Source organism: Phanerochaete carnosa (genome assembly GCF_000300595.1).
Source record: "Phanerochaete carnosa HHB-10118-sp unplaced genomic scaffold PHACAscaffold_4, whole genome shotgun sequence".
Taxonomy (NCBI): Eukaryota; Fungi; Basidiomycota; class Agaricomycetes; order Polyporales; family Phanerochaetaceae; genus Phanerochaete; species Phanerochaete carnosa.
The window spans coordinates 1,204,842-1,219,251 of NW_006767631.1; the positions used below are offsets into that span (position 1 = coordinate 1,204,842).

The 14,410-nt window shown below is 50.8% G+C and overlaps 4 protein-coding genes across 4 annotated transcripts; all 4 read left to right on the top strand.

The window, feature by feature from the left end:
- Positions 1-306: 306 nt before the first annotated feature.
- Positions 307-863, top strand: PHACADRAFT_253764 (uncharacterized protein). Its single transcript, XM_007394346.1, has one exon. It carries the CDS (start codon positions 391-393, stop codon positions 736-738), a length of 348 nt encoding a protein of 115 aa, XP_007394408.1. The 5' UTR covers positions 307-390; the 3' UTR covers positions 739-863.
- A 784-nt stretch (positions 864-1,647) lies between these two features.
- On the top strand, positions 1,648-3,266 carry PHACADRAFT_253767 (uncharacterized protein). The gene has a single exon (XM_007394347.1). The coding sequence runs from the start codon at positions 1,915-1,917 to the stop codon at positions 3,130-3,132; it is 1,218 nt and encodes a 405-aa protein (XP_007394409.1). The 5' UTR covers positions 1,648-1,914; the 3' UTR covers positions 3,133-3,266.
- Positions 3,267-10,474: 7,208 nt separating this feature from the next.
- Positions 10,475-12,016, top strand: PHACADRAFT_92278 (uncharacterized protein; the record flags this gene model as incomplete). The annotated part of the gene is made up of 5 exons (XM_007394348.1): positions 10,475-10,818; positions 10,869-11,283; positions 11,446-11,646; positions 11,700-11,747; positions 11,918-12,016. 5 exons carry the CDS (start codon positions 10,475-10,477, stop codon positions 12,014-12,016), a joined length of 1,107 nt encoding a protein of 368 aa, XP_007394410.1.
- A 12-nt stretch (positions 12,017-12,028) lies between these two features.
- PHACADRAFT_253769 (uncharacterized protein) lies at positions 12,029-13,391 on the top strand. Its single transcript, XM_007394349.1, has one exon. The coding sequence runs from the start codon at positions 12,062-12,064 to the stop codon at positions 13,280-13,282; it is 1,221 nt and encodes a 406-aa protein (XP_007394411.1). The 5' UTR covers positions 12,029-12,061; the 3' UTR covers positions 13,283-13,391.
- Positions 13,392-14,410: the final 1,019 nt, after the last annotated feature.

The window sequence follows — 14,410 nt, forward strand, 5'->3', positions numbered from 1 at the left end:
CCTATAGGCGCTTATTGAATATATGGCCACGGAGAACCGGGCGCGTCCTGCCAACTTGTGCTCAGGCTATGTCTCGGAGTCGTGTACGGTACTAACCAAGTACTGCAGCTGCAGGGCCGCACAATCAAAGGTGATGCGACAGCGAGATCTTGGAGTCTGGCGCTGCATGCTGCCATAAATGCAGCATGACATCGGACGTGGCAGCAATATTGCGCGCCGGCCAATGAGCTGCTCGTGCTCAAGCTCAGGGTCTGGCTATCGCATTCTTCGTGTGAAATAATCAGGCCAATGGCATTAGAATCCCCCTTGCCATCTATCCCACGGCACACTTGCCTCAGCTCGCTTTGCACAGTCATAGCGATACCGCCCATCCGCACCAACTCGTCCTTCATGTTCTTCTCCCACCGCCTACCGGCAGCTCCGGACGAAATTTACTCGTCTTGTCTCGCGACACTATACGAGGGCCATGCCCTCTGGTATCCAGAGCCGCACGTATCGGGCGAGCCGCAGATCGGAGACGTCGGCTTCATGCGCAACGGCGCGTTCGTCAGACTCTTCAACCTCGACACCTCTGCACCCGGGAAGAAAGTCGTATGCTGGGATCCACCGTTCAAGGTCACAGAGGACCTGCCCCGAAGCGTGTTCACGATCGATCCCAGGCGTTGTCCTCTCGTTCCCGCCCACTATCCCAGTCACGGAGTTGAGGTCAAGCAGAAAGGCGCCTCGGCGGGCATGTGAGTACGTTTACCCGCTCAATCGGTCAATTTTACTGACAGTTCTGCAGAACGGCTGGTGCCAATGTATCGGCGACTCTCAGTGCGGAGTATTCATGCAAGGCAGCCCAAGGCGCGGTGCTTGAGTTGAATAGCGAGGCGGACGCGGAATCGATATACGAGAAAGTATCCCTCAAGGAGTACATTGCCCGACACCATGACAAATGGTACGCATATGCCAAAGGTGTCCTCGACCTCGATATCGAGCGGGAGAGTATCGTCGTGGTCATCGGCTGGTTCAAGACCGAGGCCGACTGGGCGACGGTTGCATTCAGCAAGACGAGCACGAGCTCCAGCGTGTCGTTGGAGGGCCGTGTGGCCGGTGTTGCGGGGGCAGGCGTGAGCACGTCGCACTCGACTTCTATGATCGGCCCGCGGATGCGAAGACAGGGTAAGAATTACTCTGCGAACGCACCTGATACCACTGTGAGCGCACGTAATCCCTCTGCGAATGCACCCAATTACACTGCGAACACACCCGATCCCGCTGTGAACGCGCTCGATCTCGTCCCTGCAGAGCCGAAGAGAGACCAGTCGGTCTTCCTGAAGCGCCTCAAGATGAAAAAGCGGTTTGGTATACTGAAGGAAATTGTCGCCGGTGCGGGCTACCACCGGCTTCCGGGTGGGAGAGATGGGAGAGATGGCTCGGTGGCGGAAGGGATCGTGGCGCGAGAGGAAGAGGTGGGAGATATCGACGAGACGAGCATTATAGAGCTTGGTAGTGAGGTGTGGCTTCCGTTACCATGCATCGCGAGGTACACTCACTGATGAGACGTTAGGGCGAACTTCCTGATCCATTGGGTGTCCTCCTCGACTACATACTCGAGGTATGTCCGCTCAGTAGCTTATTTCATCGTGTTGCGATGCTAATTGAAACATTTGTGGCGACAGACAACCGGCGTCGAGACAGCTATTGCAAGTGATGACGATGTGTGGAGCATCGTTGTATGTATCGTGACACACAGCTGACACGGACGCAATGCTCATAGTTGGACAGGGCGGCAAGTCAGTGGTTGACTTCGCAAGTTATCTTCGTCTGGTGCAGCCTCCGGTGCAGGTCGACGGCGCGGGTGAGTCTCTCATCTACCAGCAGTAATGGTCTCTAACTAGTACGACTCTTCACATAGCCGGATCATTGTGCATGGAAGACGTTATCTCTCGGGAGCAATCACTCACATTATCTCGTCGGACCCTCACCGCGGCCGACTTGGCGGAGTGGCCAGATGCCGCCTTGGACGGTGCCGGTCAGTTGGAGGACGCGCATGTCTTCACCGGCTCCTCGAGTGCAGAGACTCGGCCTCTCAAGTTGAAACAGTTCATCTTCACCGATTCGCGAGATCCATCCAAGGATTGCGAATGCATTGGCTTGTCGGCAGATGGCAGGCTTCTCGCTGCATCGTTCCAGAGTAGCGATGTCCTCGTATGGCGAGTGTCCGACGGTCTGCTCGTTCAACGCCTACACTATCAAGGCCATACGGACGATGTTCGTGCCCTCTCCTTTTCCCCCATCGACTACACTCTTGTCTCGGGGTCTTTGGACAGGACCGCAATTGTGTGGGATGCTCGGCGTGGCCGCGTACTTCTACGTCTGGAGGGACACCGTGGACGAGTAAGCAGCATCGCATATGCTCACCATGGCGCGATCATCGCCACTGGTTCTGCAGGCGTCGACAGATCGGTGAAGATTTGGGACGCGTCGAGTGGAGCATGCCTGCATTCCTTAAGGGTTGATGAAGACACGTACAAGCTCGCATTCTCCCCAGACAGTTCATACCTCTGCGTCGAACTCAAGACGTCCTGCATCGCCTATGACATCCGCACCTATGCGAGTACAATTATGTTACAGCAGCTCGCTGGGGAAGCACTCTTCTCGTCGATGTCTTACCAAGGTGATCGCATAGTCACCTGCCCGCTTTCCGACCTGGAACAAGTGAAGATTTGGAACGCGACGACCGGCGAGGAACTTCTCACGATTGATCATCCGATGAAACTCTCACGTCCCGTGGCATTCTCCCCAGACGGGGCCGAGATGGTGGCGGCTTGTGAGGCAGACATGACAGCCGTCACCTACGACTCACGGACAGGCCGGCTACGTCATGTCTTCAAGTTGACAAAACCAGTAGATTCTGTGATGTACTCCTCAGATGGATACTATGTCGCCTTTGGTGCCAGTGGCGGCAGCCATGTCGAGCTGTACGATGCAAAATCTGGAATGTTTCTCGCAAAATTTGACGGGCGGGAAGAAGCTGGGCTCATTTTAGAAGTTCAGTTTTTATCTGGCAGTCACACACTTATAACACAATTCGAGAGGGGTCCCTTACTTCTGTGTAACGTTCAGGACGTATTGCGCATTCGATAGCATGGTATTAATGCAGCAAGGTCTGTTTAGCTCAGTGTACTATAACAGTGCAAAAAAAAGTGAAATTGTAGTGAATATAATGGGACACATGCTAGTATATGGTGCGACCATAGATCGCACGTAACGAGCGAAGGATCTGCGTGTGCGCACCGCTGCGGACGTGGAAGCACAGACAGTAGGCGTAGGACAAGATAGTTCGCAGAAGGCAATGGAATGGTTCGGCATCAAGTGTTGGTGGTCAACCGGTCAAGTGCTCGGGGACGGCCTGACATGGCTCAGGTCCCCTCCGAGAGCCAATACGTCTGTCTTGCCTGACTTCCTCCAACCTTCAGACGACGACAATGTTGAGATCCGCATTCACATCAGAAAGCAGCATGCACTGAAAGCGCTGAGGGCCCTGATTAAGCTAATCAGGGCCCCCAGGGCTCTCAGGAGCATCAGGGCGAGAGTTCGAGTCATGACCAACGCATTTTACGCAACTTCGGTTCCTTCAATCTTGGGCCAGCCAAGAGTACATCCTTAAATGCATCACATGGCCCAGAAATTTTGTCAAAAGTATGTGGCTTGAAGTTTGGCTGTGGCCGTCGATTTTTGGGCCCCATCACTGAGGGCGCTCGCAGAGCCGGCTGACGCTGGACAGTCTGAGGGCCCTGAGGGTCCCTGGTTAACGCTAATCAGGACGCCTCAGGGCACTTGCGGTTTTCCTGATGTGGCTTGCTCTGAGAGCGCATGGAACACCATTGACCTCTAGCAATGTGTGTGAACAGTGAATATTTTGGATAGTCGATGTCTTTTGCTAGTTCCGATTCCCCTAGAATCGGGTTATGGACTGAACCATGCATGCTCAAAAGTCACGTGACTATCGGCCATTGCACCCGAGCTTGTGCTAATGCGCTGCGCCTCTATCAGCCATTCCATCCGAGCTTGCCCTACACCGCCGTCGTGTACGTAACTGACAGTTTAGAATCAAAATGATCAAACAAACGCCTGACTGGTCTGATGCTACTCAGCGGACAGCCAGGAGTACAGGCGCGAATTCAATTTGCTAACCATCAAGTCTCTATTTGTGCCTGGCAGGCTAGCCATTTGCCTAACAGATTCCTGAACATGAGGAAACAAGTTCTTCCAACTTGCAACAGTAGCTACGAGCCCACTTCCTGCTAATAAAATATTGGAAGATTCCTGAGGGCAGTAACTAACCTTACTCACATCTTTGTTGCATTCAAAATATTTTTCTCACTGCAAACAAAGGATGTGTCCAATGAAACAACAGACTTTGCGAATGCTTCAAGCCTTTGAGGCTTTGAACTTCACTGATGCTTGGCATGCATCGGCATCCCCTTGGTGTGGTTCAAGTGCTTCTTGTCTGCCACATCTCTTCCTCTCCCATCCTCCATTCATCTTGCATATACCTTTGCTGTGTCTTCCTTAAGCTACGGTACAAATCATGTTGTGCTACATTTCAAGGAGTAGCTTCTGAGTCAGATGTTCTTTGGTTCAGCAGCACTTACACTGCTCTGATGGGTATGTCACCATATATTCTGTGGTAGTCACAGCTGACAATTATCTAGATGTGTAATCATATGTAGCTAACATGTCAGGTGATGGGTATCACTCATGTAAGCTCATAAGTCTGCTGTTGTGTTTTAAGGGCTCACACTTTTAGCTTTGTGCAGGGTATCCATGCAAGTCTCAGCAAGTCATGACAGATGTGAAGAGTGCACTAAGCATAGTGTCTGTCTGGAAGATTAGCATGTACTGTAGTGTAGTAATAGTTCCTAGAGCTTTGTATCTTTCCTAGTTTTGTCAAGAATATATTGCTTTTTATTGTCAAATATTCATGCAAATAGAGCGAAAATTCAATGGAAAATGTGTAATTTATTCAAATGAGTACTGCCGACGTATTCAAACTCTGCTGCAGAACATCTTGGGAATATGGAAAGACCAGCCTGTTACCTGATCTCGTTAGCTAACTGTTAGAGCTTGCCTAACAGTGCACTGATGTTATTTACTTATCTTTCTGACAGTTAGATAATGAGGAGATGTGCATCATGTGCTGCACAGTGAACTGTTTGGTAATGGCATACACTCGTTTATACCTCATGGCACACCGGCAGTGTAGCGCCCCAGCCTGATGTTGCGTAACCCAAGCTTGCACTAATAATGTGCCAGCTGGCATCTATGAGACTAATTCCCAAGGTACAAGCAAACTCGCTGTTCCTCACTCGAAACCCACGAGTGTCACAAGATTTAAAAGATTTATTGGTCTTCAAAGTGTATAGAACATGTGTACAAATTTTAATGCTTACAAAATTACCCCTCACCAGGCACCCGAGCTTGTGCTATTGCACCAGCCTAATGTTGCATACCAGCACCTATGAGTGTAATTCCAAGGCACAAACAAACTTCCCATTGCTCACTTGAAACCCACAAGTGTCACAAAATTTAAAGGATTTATTGCTCTTGAAGGTGCATCGAACATGTCCGTACATAATTTAATGTTTACAAATTACCCCTCACCATCTATGTTGCTGGAAAATCTTCCAGTTCCTAGGGTGCTTCTGGTCATCTGAAAGCAGCACGGCTTTGTAAGCAAAGCTTCTGGCTGTCTACTGCTCCTGGCCCACTGCACCTGAGCCTTTCAGGCCACCACTCTCCATGACATCCTATGAACCATCGCTTGCAAAACTGATTAACTTCAACAATGGCCTTGATTGGACAAGTGTAGATACCTCGGGGCTAAATGAAGGTCCAAAAATTAATTGGTGAGCAGATATCAAAATTGTGAGTGACATGATTGGAGCCTCACCATGTGAGAGAGAGCAGAATGCCACACTCATGAGAGATGGCTTGCACTGCCATATCCTTCATGTTATCGGGAATAGCATTAACAGACATGGTGCATGAGTGGTGTACTGTACTAACTGAGGTATTGTTAGCTGTTGCAGAACTAGCAGATCATAACTGGAGACCTGACGTTGTGCAAAGCAAAAGGGGAGTAAAAGGACTGTGCACTCCACTCCCAGCTTATAGGCATTGGTGGTTGCGGGCACAATCGCCCCACTGCATGGAACAAGATGAGCCACACAATGAAAGACCTCTGTTCTGATTCCCCTGAGCTCTGGTTACAGATCTGCCAGCAGTCAGCCCTAAACAGTGCATGTCGAGGTATGGTCCATTCATGCTCTTGAGCCAGCCTGTTAGCGTGTCAGCTGGGCGATCTCCACTGTGCAGAACATCACGTCGACTGTAAGTCAGTTGCTATCATTGGTACAAGTGCTTAAAATTGTTTGTAGCTGCACTACAATAAACCTGGTTCATTGGCTACTTCCAGCATGCTCTTGTCCTTGAAAGTGATGGTAACAGCTCCTGAATATGCCATTAAAATATTGACCATGTAGTGCTCTGTAAATGAACCTGCAATGAAGGGATCTAAGAATTGTGTTACTGCCTGCCATGTCTCTGAAGACTATCCAAAGCGTTGCTTGCTGCAGTTTACGGCAAGTGCAAGCTGCACCTGTTTGATGTGGGCTGCAAAAACAATGTTGAAAATTATATACCATGGTAGACTTCTGACCACATGGACAATTGCAGTAGGTGCGATGTCTCCTGCTACCATTGATGTTGCCAACATCTGAAAACAAAGCTGCCTCAAGTTCGGCAGAAGAAGCTTGAGCATGGCAAGAGTAAAACACCAATTATACAGGTGCTCTTCTGCTGTGTTGTTGACGAAGCATGGAATAGATAACATGAGAGATTGCAAGTTGATCATTTGATGCAACGGCAGCATCTTCCATAATTCTACAAGTATTGGGTGCACTTGAACATGATAGATTGAGAAGAAATCATAAGAAAGATGTCATTTGCCACTCATGGAATCGCTTCCTCACCAAAATTTCCCCTGACGTTGAAACGTTCAAGCGCACCATGCATCTTCATGGTGCTGTACTCTCCGGAAGCTGGTGTATTGCCTTTCTAGACGACAAACATGTCTTCCTCCCTGGTGATTGGGACTAGTACCTCCTGGACTATGGCTTCGACCCCTTTGTTGCCTTTCTTGTGAGGCACCTCCAAGGTGCAATCATCCTTGACACCTTTGGGTATAACACTCCTGATGAATACAGACCGTCAAACGGCATTGCTCATCTGGTGCGCATCCACACGTCCTCTGCATCCCATGACGACATCTGTAGCCGCACTTCCTCCCCCGAGCTGCCCATCACACTCTTCCACTCCACGGCTGTCATGAACCATGTCCCTGCGGACAGCTTCAATGCTGTGTGTCCTTACATGTTATTCTCTGGTGTCAGTGTCAAAGCCTCTCGCCACTTGACCACCAGCAACTTGTGTGGCCTTTGCAAGTACCATGAATGTGGATACATTCTGCTTGACGGACCTTCTGCTTCTGTCTTACCTGCTGCCAGCACCACCTGCTTAAATGACAGTTACTGCGTGCAGTCCATGCATCACTTTGGTAACCACTTCTCTCTCAGGTTCTCTTTCAAATGTGAAGGATAAGGCAGCCCTGTCTATGAACACGTGTACATAACGATCTTCACTTAACCCAGACAGCTATTTGATTGTAAGGGCGACCCCTTTATTTGGAGCTGTGTGACATCTGCGCTGCCAACCATTCTGAGGCCACAGCCATCATCGTGTTGGCCTGGACTTGGGTGAGGTGAAGAGTTCCTATTTGGCTGATACTGCGCCTGCATGCAACATCTGCTGTCTCAAGTTCAAAATCATATATATATTGAGTGCTATGATTGTCCTCAATGGCACTATGCAGGGAAATCGGCAATGGACGCTTGACGCCCATATCTACAAGTTATGGACCGAACCATGCACACTCAAAAGTCACGTGACTATCAGCCATTGCACCCGATCTGGTGCTAATGTGCCAGCCAGCGCTTATGAGTCTAATTTCCAAGGCACGAACAAATCCGCCGTTGCTCGCTCGCAACCCACGGGCATCGCAAAATTTTAAAGATTTATTGCTCTTGAAGGTGCATTGAGCATGTTCGTACATAATTTAACACTTACAAAATTACCTGTCACCAGCTATGCTGCTGGAAGGTCATCCACTCCTTGGAGTGTTTCTGGTCGTCTGAAAGTGGTATGGCTTCATAAGCAAAGCTTCCAGCCATCTACTACTCCTGTACTTCCCGTCTTTGCCACCGAGTAACATCTGTAAAGGGTACGTTCTCTCTCTCGTGCTCTACAGTTTGGCAGTATTGATGACGAGACGAGGGGCGAGCAGTTCATTTGGAGCTGTGCAACATCTGTGCTACTGACCATCCTGAAGCTACGTCAGTTATACATGTATTAATTAACTGGCTGATGTAGTATGCAGGACCAGACAGATATGTCACAGGTGCAGACCACCCAGGGAAAGGTATGACAGCGCTTGAGCGCTTGAGCCTCAGCCCAGACAAAGAGATGTGCTTTCAACATGGTGAAATCAAGATTCTGCGTGAGCATTATGACCAGCCTGTCTTTGGGTCCTCTCTGAAGACAGGCTGGTGATAATGCTCACGCAGAATCTTGATTTCACCAATGTTGGAAGCACACCTCTTTGTCCAAGTGGTCATGGACAAAGTATTCATGGCACACACTCTGGACAATTCTTAGGCTTGACATATGGAGCATGGATTTAATTTTGCATTACTCAAGTCAGTGTAACATGCCTGTCTGCACTTGTACCACCTTGCTGCAGTTTCTTATTCTGTGCATCAATGTTTAGGCAGAGGACCATGTAATGACCCTTTGTGTATGTTAATACTTACAGAACTATTGCTCTCCAGCAATGCTGCTGGAAAGTCAACCTGTTCTTGGGTGCCTTCCTGCCATCTACTGCACCCGAGCCTTGGACATTTCACAGCTGCGCGTACCTGTACCACGACCATGTATATGACTACCCACCTTTGCAACTATAACTATACAGATTTGCACTGGTCTGCATGCAACAACTGCCATCTGCAGTTCAAGATCATATTTATTCTGGGTGCTATGATTGTCCTGAATGACACTATGCAGGGGAATCAGCAATGGGCACTTGATGCCCATATTCACGAGTGACGATGTTGCCAGGACTCCGCTGTAGTACACGTGACTTTAAAAGCATCAGGTTTATCACGTGGTGGGCTATCTTGAGCACGAAAGCACGTCTCTCTGTATTGAATCTTGAATTAGAGCATAGTTTACATACAGGATACCTTCTAGACACTATTAAGCATATGCGAACAACTTTTCAACAGTGGAAAGATACCGGGTTGCTCATAGAAGCCTGTCTGAGCAATTGTATTCTCATGTGCACCAGCCATCCGAGCATAGTATTCTGCCCTCTGTGTTGCTCACACCAACAGGTTCCATTTTTAACTTGACTTAGATGTAGATATACATGGCCTGCACACAATAGCATAAAAATAAAATTTTGGGAGTGCCTGCAGCACGAGCCCAAAGCTCACTATGCCAACTGCCTGTAGTGTGCCAACTGGTGCTAGTACTGTATGGCATGACTGCGTCATTTGGATGACGAGGTGCCGCCCGCAGATGTGGATGACTGGGGCCACCAGATAGACGAGGTTCACTGGTGATACAACACTGATGAAGGCCTTGTCAATAGAACGTCAGGATGGATGCTCGAACCAGTCAGCGCTTTGTCCGATGGCCAGAGATAGGTAGTGTTTATTTAAATGCTCAGCAGCTACAAACTGTGCAAGCATACTGGGAAACCTAGTAGCAGCCAGGGCCGGAGCTCTAGTGCCAGGGTTCATCACGCTGGTGTGGTGCCCGAGTGAGGCCAGCGTCACTTGGGTGGCATTGAGACCGAGCAGCCTAGGGTAATGGGTAACTGGTGGGGAGTACGGGTATCGGACACTTAGTAGCTAGTATAGGCCTACATGTACCTCATAGTTGTACGGGCCTTTATAAACATGCAGAAAAAAAAAAAAAAAAGACTGCGTCATTTGGCGCCTCTGATAGGCGCGGCTGATGCGCTTCGGTGGACCACTGGTGCCTCGAAACGGGCCATGATTTGCCCTCAGAGCTCTCATTTACATCACAGCTCTTTCGTACGGGCGCGGGCATAGTGTTGAGACCTTAGAGTCTGGCCTCACCACGCTGCATGCTGCCATAAATTTAGTGGGACACTGGACGTAGCAGCATTAACATTGCGCTGGCTCATGAGCTGCTCGCGCTCAAGCTCAAGGTTTGACCATCCGCGTTCTTCGTGCGAAATCATCAGGCTCATGGCCCCGACCATCTATCACACAGCACACTTGCTTCGGCTCGCTTTGCAACGCCATAGCCAATCCGCACCACACCGTCCAACTCGTCTTTCATGTTCTTCTCCCGCCGTCTACCGGCAGCTCCGGACGAAATCTATTCGTCCTGTCTTGCGACTCTCTACGAGGGTCATGCTATGTGGTATCCAGAGCCGCATGTGTCGGGTGAACCGCAGATTGGAGACGTCGGCTTCATACGCAAGGGCGCATTCGTCAGACTCTTCAACCTCGACACCTCTGCACCTGAGAAGAGAGTCGCACTCTGGAATCCACCGTTCGAGGTCACAGAGGACTTGCCTCCAAGCCTGTTTATGATCGATCCTAGGCGTTGTCCTCTCGTTCCCGCCCACTATCCCAGTCATGGAGTCGAGGTGAGGCAGAGGGGTGCCTCGGTAGACATGTGAGTGCACTTGCCAGCCCGATCAATCAGTCTCGTTGACAGTCCTTCAGAACGGCTGCCATCAATGTATCTGCGACTCTGGGTGCAGAGTACACCTGCAAGGCGGCCCAAGGAGCGGTGCTTGAGTTGAATAGCGAAGCGGACGCCGAATCGATATACGAGAAGGTGTCCTTGAAGGAATACATTATCCGACATCACAACGAATGGTACGCATATGCCAAAGATGTCCTCGACCTCGATATCCAGAGAGAAAGTATTGTCGTGGTTATCGGTTGGGTCAAGACCGAAGCCGACTGGGCGACAGTTGCCTTCGGCAACACGAGCACAAGTTCCAGTGTATCGCTGGAGGGCCGTGCGGCCGGTGTTGTGGGGGCAGGTGTAGGCACGTCACGCTCTAGTTCTACGACTGGTCCGACGATGAGAAGGCAGGGTAAAGACTACTCTGCGAGTGCACCTGATTCCGCTGTGAGCACGTCCAACCCCTCTGCGAACGCATCCAATTCCTCCGCGAACGCGCTCAATCTCACCTCGAGCACACCTAACTCTTCTGCGAACGCGCCCAATCCTGCTGCGGGCGCACTCAATCCCGCTGTGAATGCGCCCGATTCCGTCTCTGCAGGGCCGAAGAGAGACCAGTCCGTCTTCCTGAAGCGCCTCAAGATGAAAAAGCGGTTTGGATTGCTGAAGGAAATTGTCGCCGGCGCGGGCTACCACCGGCTTCCGGACAGGGGAGATGGGAGAGGCGGATCGGCGGCGGAAGGGATCGCGGCGCGAGAGGGAGATGTGGAAGACATCGACGAGGCGAGCATTATAGAGCTTGGCAGTGAGGTGCGCCTTCTGTTACCATGCATCGTGAGGCATACTGACTGATGAGACGCCAGGGCGAAGTTCCTGATCCGTTAGATGTCCTTCTCAACTACATACTTGAGGTACGTCTGCTCAGTAGCTTATCTCATCATGCTGCAGTGGTAATCGAGAGATGTGTGGCGACAGACTACCGGCGTCGAGACTGCTATTGCAAGTGATGACGATGTGTGGAGCATTGTTGTATGTGTTCTGAAGCACATCTGACAAGGACAAAAGGCTTATAGTTAAACAGGGCGGCAAGTCAGTGGTCGACTTCGCAAGTTACCTTCGTCGAGTGCAACCTCCGGTGCAGGTCGATGACACGTGTGAGTCTCTCATCTACCGGCAGTAAAAGTCTCTAATTAGTACGACTCTTCGGACAGCCGGATCATTGTGCATGGAAGACGTTATCTCCCATGAGCAATCGCTCGCTTTTACTCGCCAGACCATTAATGCGGCCGACTTGGCGGAGTGGCCAGATGCCGCCTTGGTCGGTGCCGGTCGGTTGGAGGACGGGCGCGTCTTCACCGGCTCCTCGAATGCAGAGGCTCGGCCTCTTAAACTGAAGCAGCTCACCTTCACTGACTCGCGGGGTCCATCCGAGGACTGCGAATGTATCGCCTTGTCGGCAGATGGCAAGCTTCTCGCGGCATCGTTCAAAAGTAGCGACGTCCTCATATGGCGAATATCCGATGGTCTATTTGTTCAACATCTCCATCATCAGGGGCATACAGACCTTGTTAGATCCCTCTCCTTTTCCCCCATCGACTACACTCTTGTCTCAGGGTCCGATGACATGACCACAATTGTGTGGGATACTCGACGTGGCCGCGTACTTCTATGTCTGGAAGGACACCGTGGGCCAGTGCGCAGCATTGCATATGCTCCCCATGGCGCGATCATCGCCACCGGTTCTGAAGGCGACGACAGCTCGGTGAAGATTTGGGACGCGTCGAGTGGGGCATGCCTGCATTCCTTCAGCGTTGATGAATACGTGTACAAGCTCACGTTCTCTCCAGATAGCTCAAGTCTCTGTGCTGAGCTAGGCAAATCCTGCATCATCTATGACATCCACACCTTTACGAGTACTGCTACGTTACAGCATGCCGCTGGGAAAACGCTCTACTCGTCGATGTCTCGCCAAGGCGATCGAATAGTTACCTGCCCGGTTTCGGGAGACCGGAGACAAGTGAAGATCTGGAGCACGGTGACAGGCGAGGAGCTTCTCACAATTGATCATCCGAAGAAGCTCTCGTATCCGGTGGCATTCTCCCCAGACGGAGCTGAAGTGGTGGCGGCTTGTGATGCGGACACGGCAGCCGTCACCTACGACTCGCGTACGGGCCAGGTCCGTCATATCTTCAAGTTGTCGAACCTGGCAGATAGTGCGGCGTACTCCCGAGACGGGAACTATGTCGCCTTTGGCGCCGATGACCGCGGCCATGTCGAGCTGTACGATGCAAAGTCTGGAGTATTTCTCGCAAGATTTGATGGGCATAAAGAACATAGGCTCGCTTTGGATATTCAGTTTCCATCTGACAGTCACACATTCCTAGCACAATTCAGGAGTGGTCCCTTACTTCTATGTAACATTCAGGATGTATTGCGCATACGATAGTATAGTATTGGCGCAACGTCTGCTTAGTTCAGTTGTACTTTAAAATCATTCTAACTACAGTGAACATGTGGTAAATATAATGTGACGTGCGCCGGTATGGGATGCGTGCGCAGATCACACGTAACCAGCGAAAGATGTGCGTATGCGTACTGCTGCGGACGGGAAAACACAGATGGTAGGCCTGGGACAAGACCTAGTTCTCAGAGGGCAACGGAACGATACAGCACTTGAATGGGTGCACTCGAGATGCTGTGGCGCAGGATGAGCGGCATGCTGACCAGCATGTCGACGTCTTGCGTTTTCCCAGAAACGCACTATGGCTCGGCTGGAATACTGCAATATGGGCAACGCAACATGCTCACGAGACGCAAATGCGAACCGGTTCTGCGATGATAGCCATTCAAAGATCTTCATAGCAATAGAGCGCGTTTATATTTCGACTACAGAGGACTCGTTTGAAAAAGCGCGTGAATGATCCCTGGCTCAGACGAGACGCAAACAGCACCTACAAACACCACACAGAGCGCCCAGCCTTAGGTTTTAGCTGAGCATTGCAGCCGCACACCGTCCCTGCCAGCGCGACCGGCAGCTCACCCGGCCAAAGAAAAGACCGAGAAGCAGAATTTTGGGCAGTTCTTCCGCTCGCACAGTAATAGCACGCGGATACGACAAAAGGTCGGGTCACCCGCTCACCCAAGCTTCCACGTAGCGTCGGCGGTTTAAACAGAAGAGAAGAGTGCTATTGAGATGTTTTCCACACAAAGCCGCCTCAATAACGAAGGACGATGGGATAGTCTGCACAAACACAGTCTAGGCCTCACTGAATGGACGAACAAGGAGAGCCTGAAAAAACGCCGCCCAACTGAGCGCATGCCCTCATTGACCAAAGCCGCATTCGACGAGCAGCTCGGCGAGCTCTCGGGTTCGTCATCCCACGCAACGCGGAGGCGCTGAGCGAGCGGGACCGTCTTGTTCTGCAGGCCGTGTCGGATCCTTCCGTGCAAGATCCTGGCGCACTTCATCAACATCAACTATGACTCTGACATTAGCGAAATCGCACGCAGGACAGACAGGGGCCAGCTCACGTTGCGTGCCACGTTAGGGTGACCGTAGCCACCACCAAAGAAC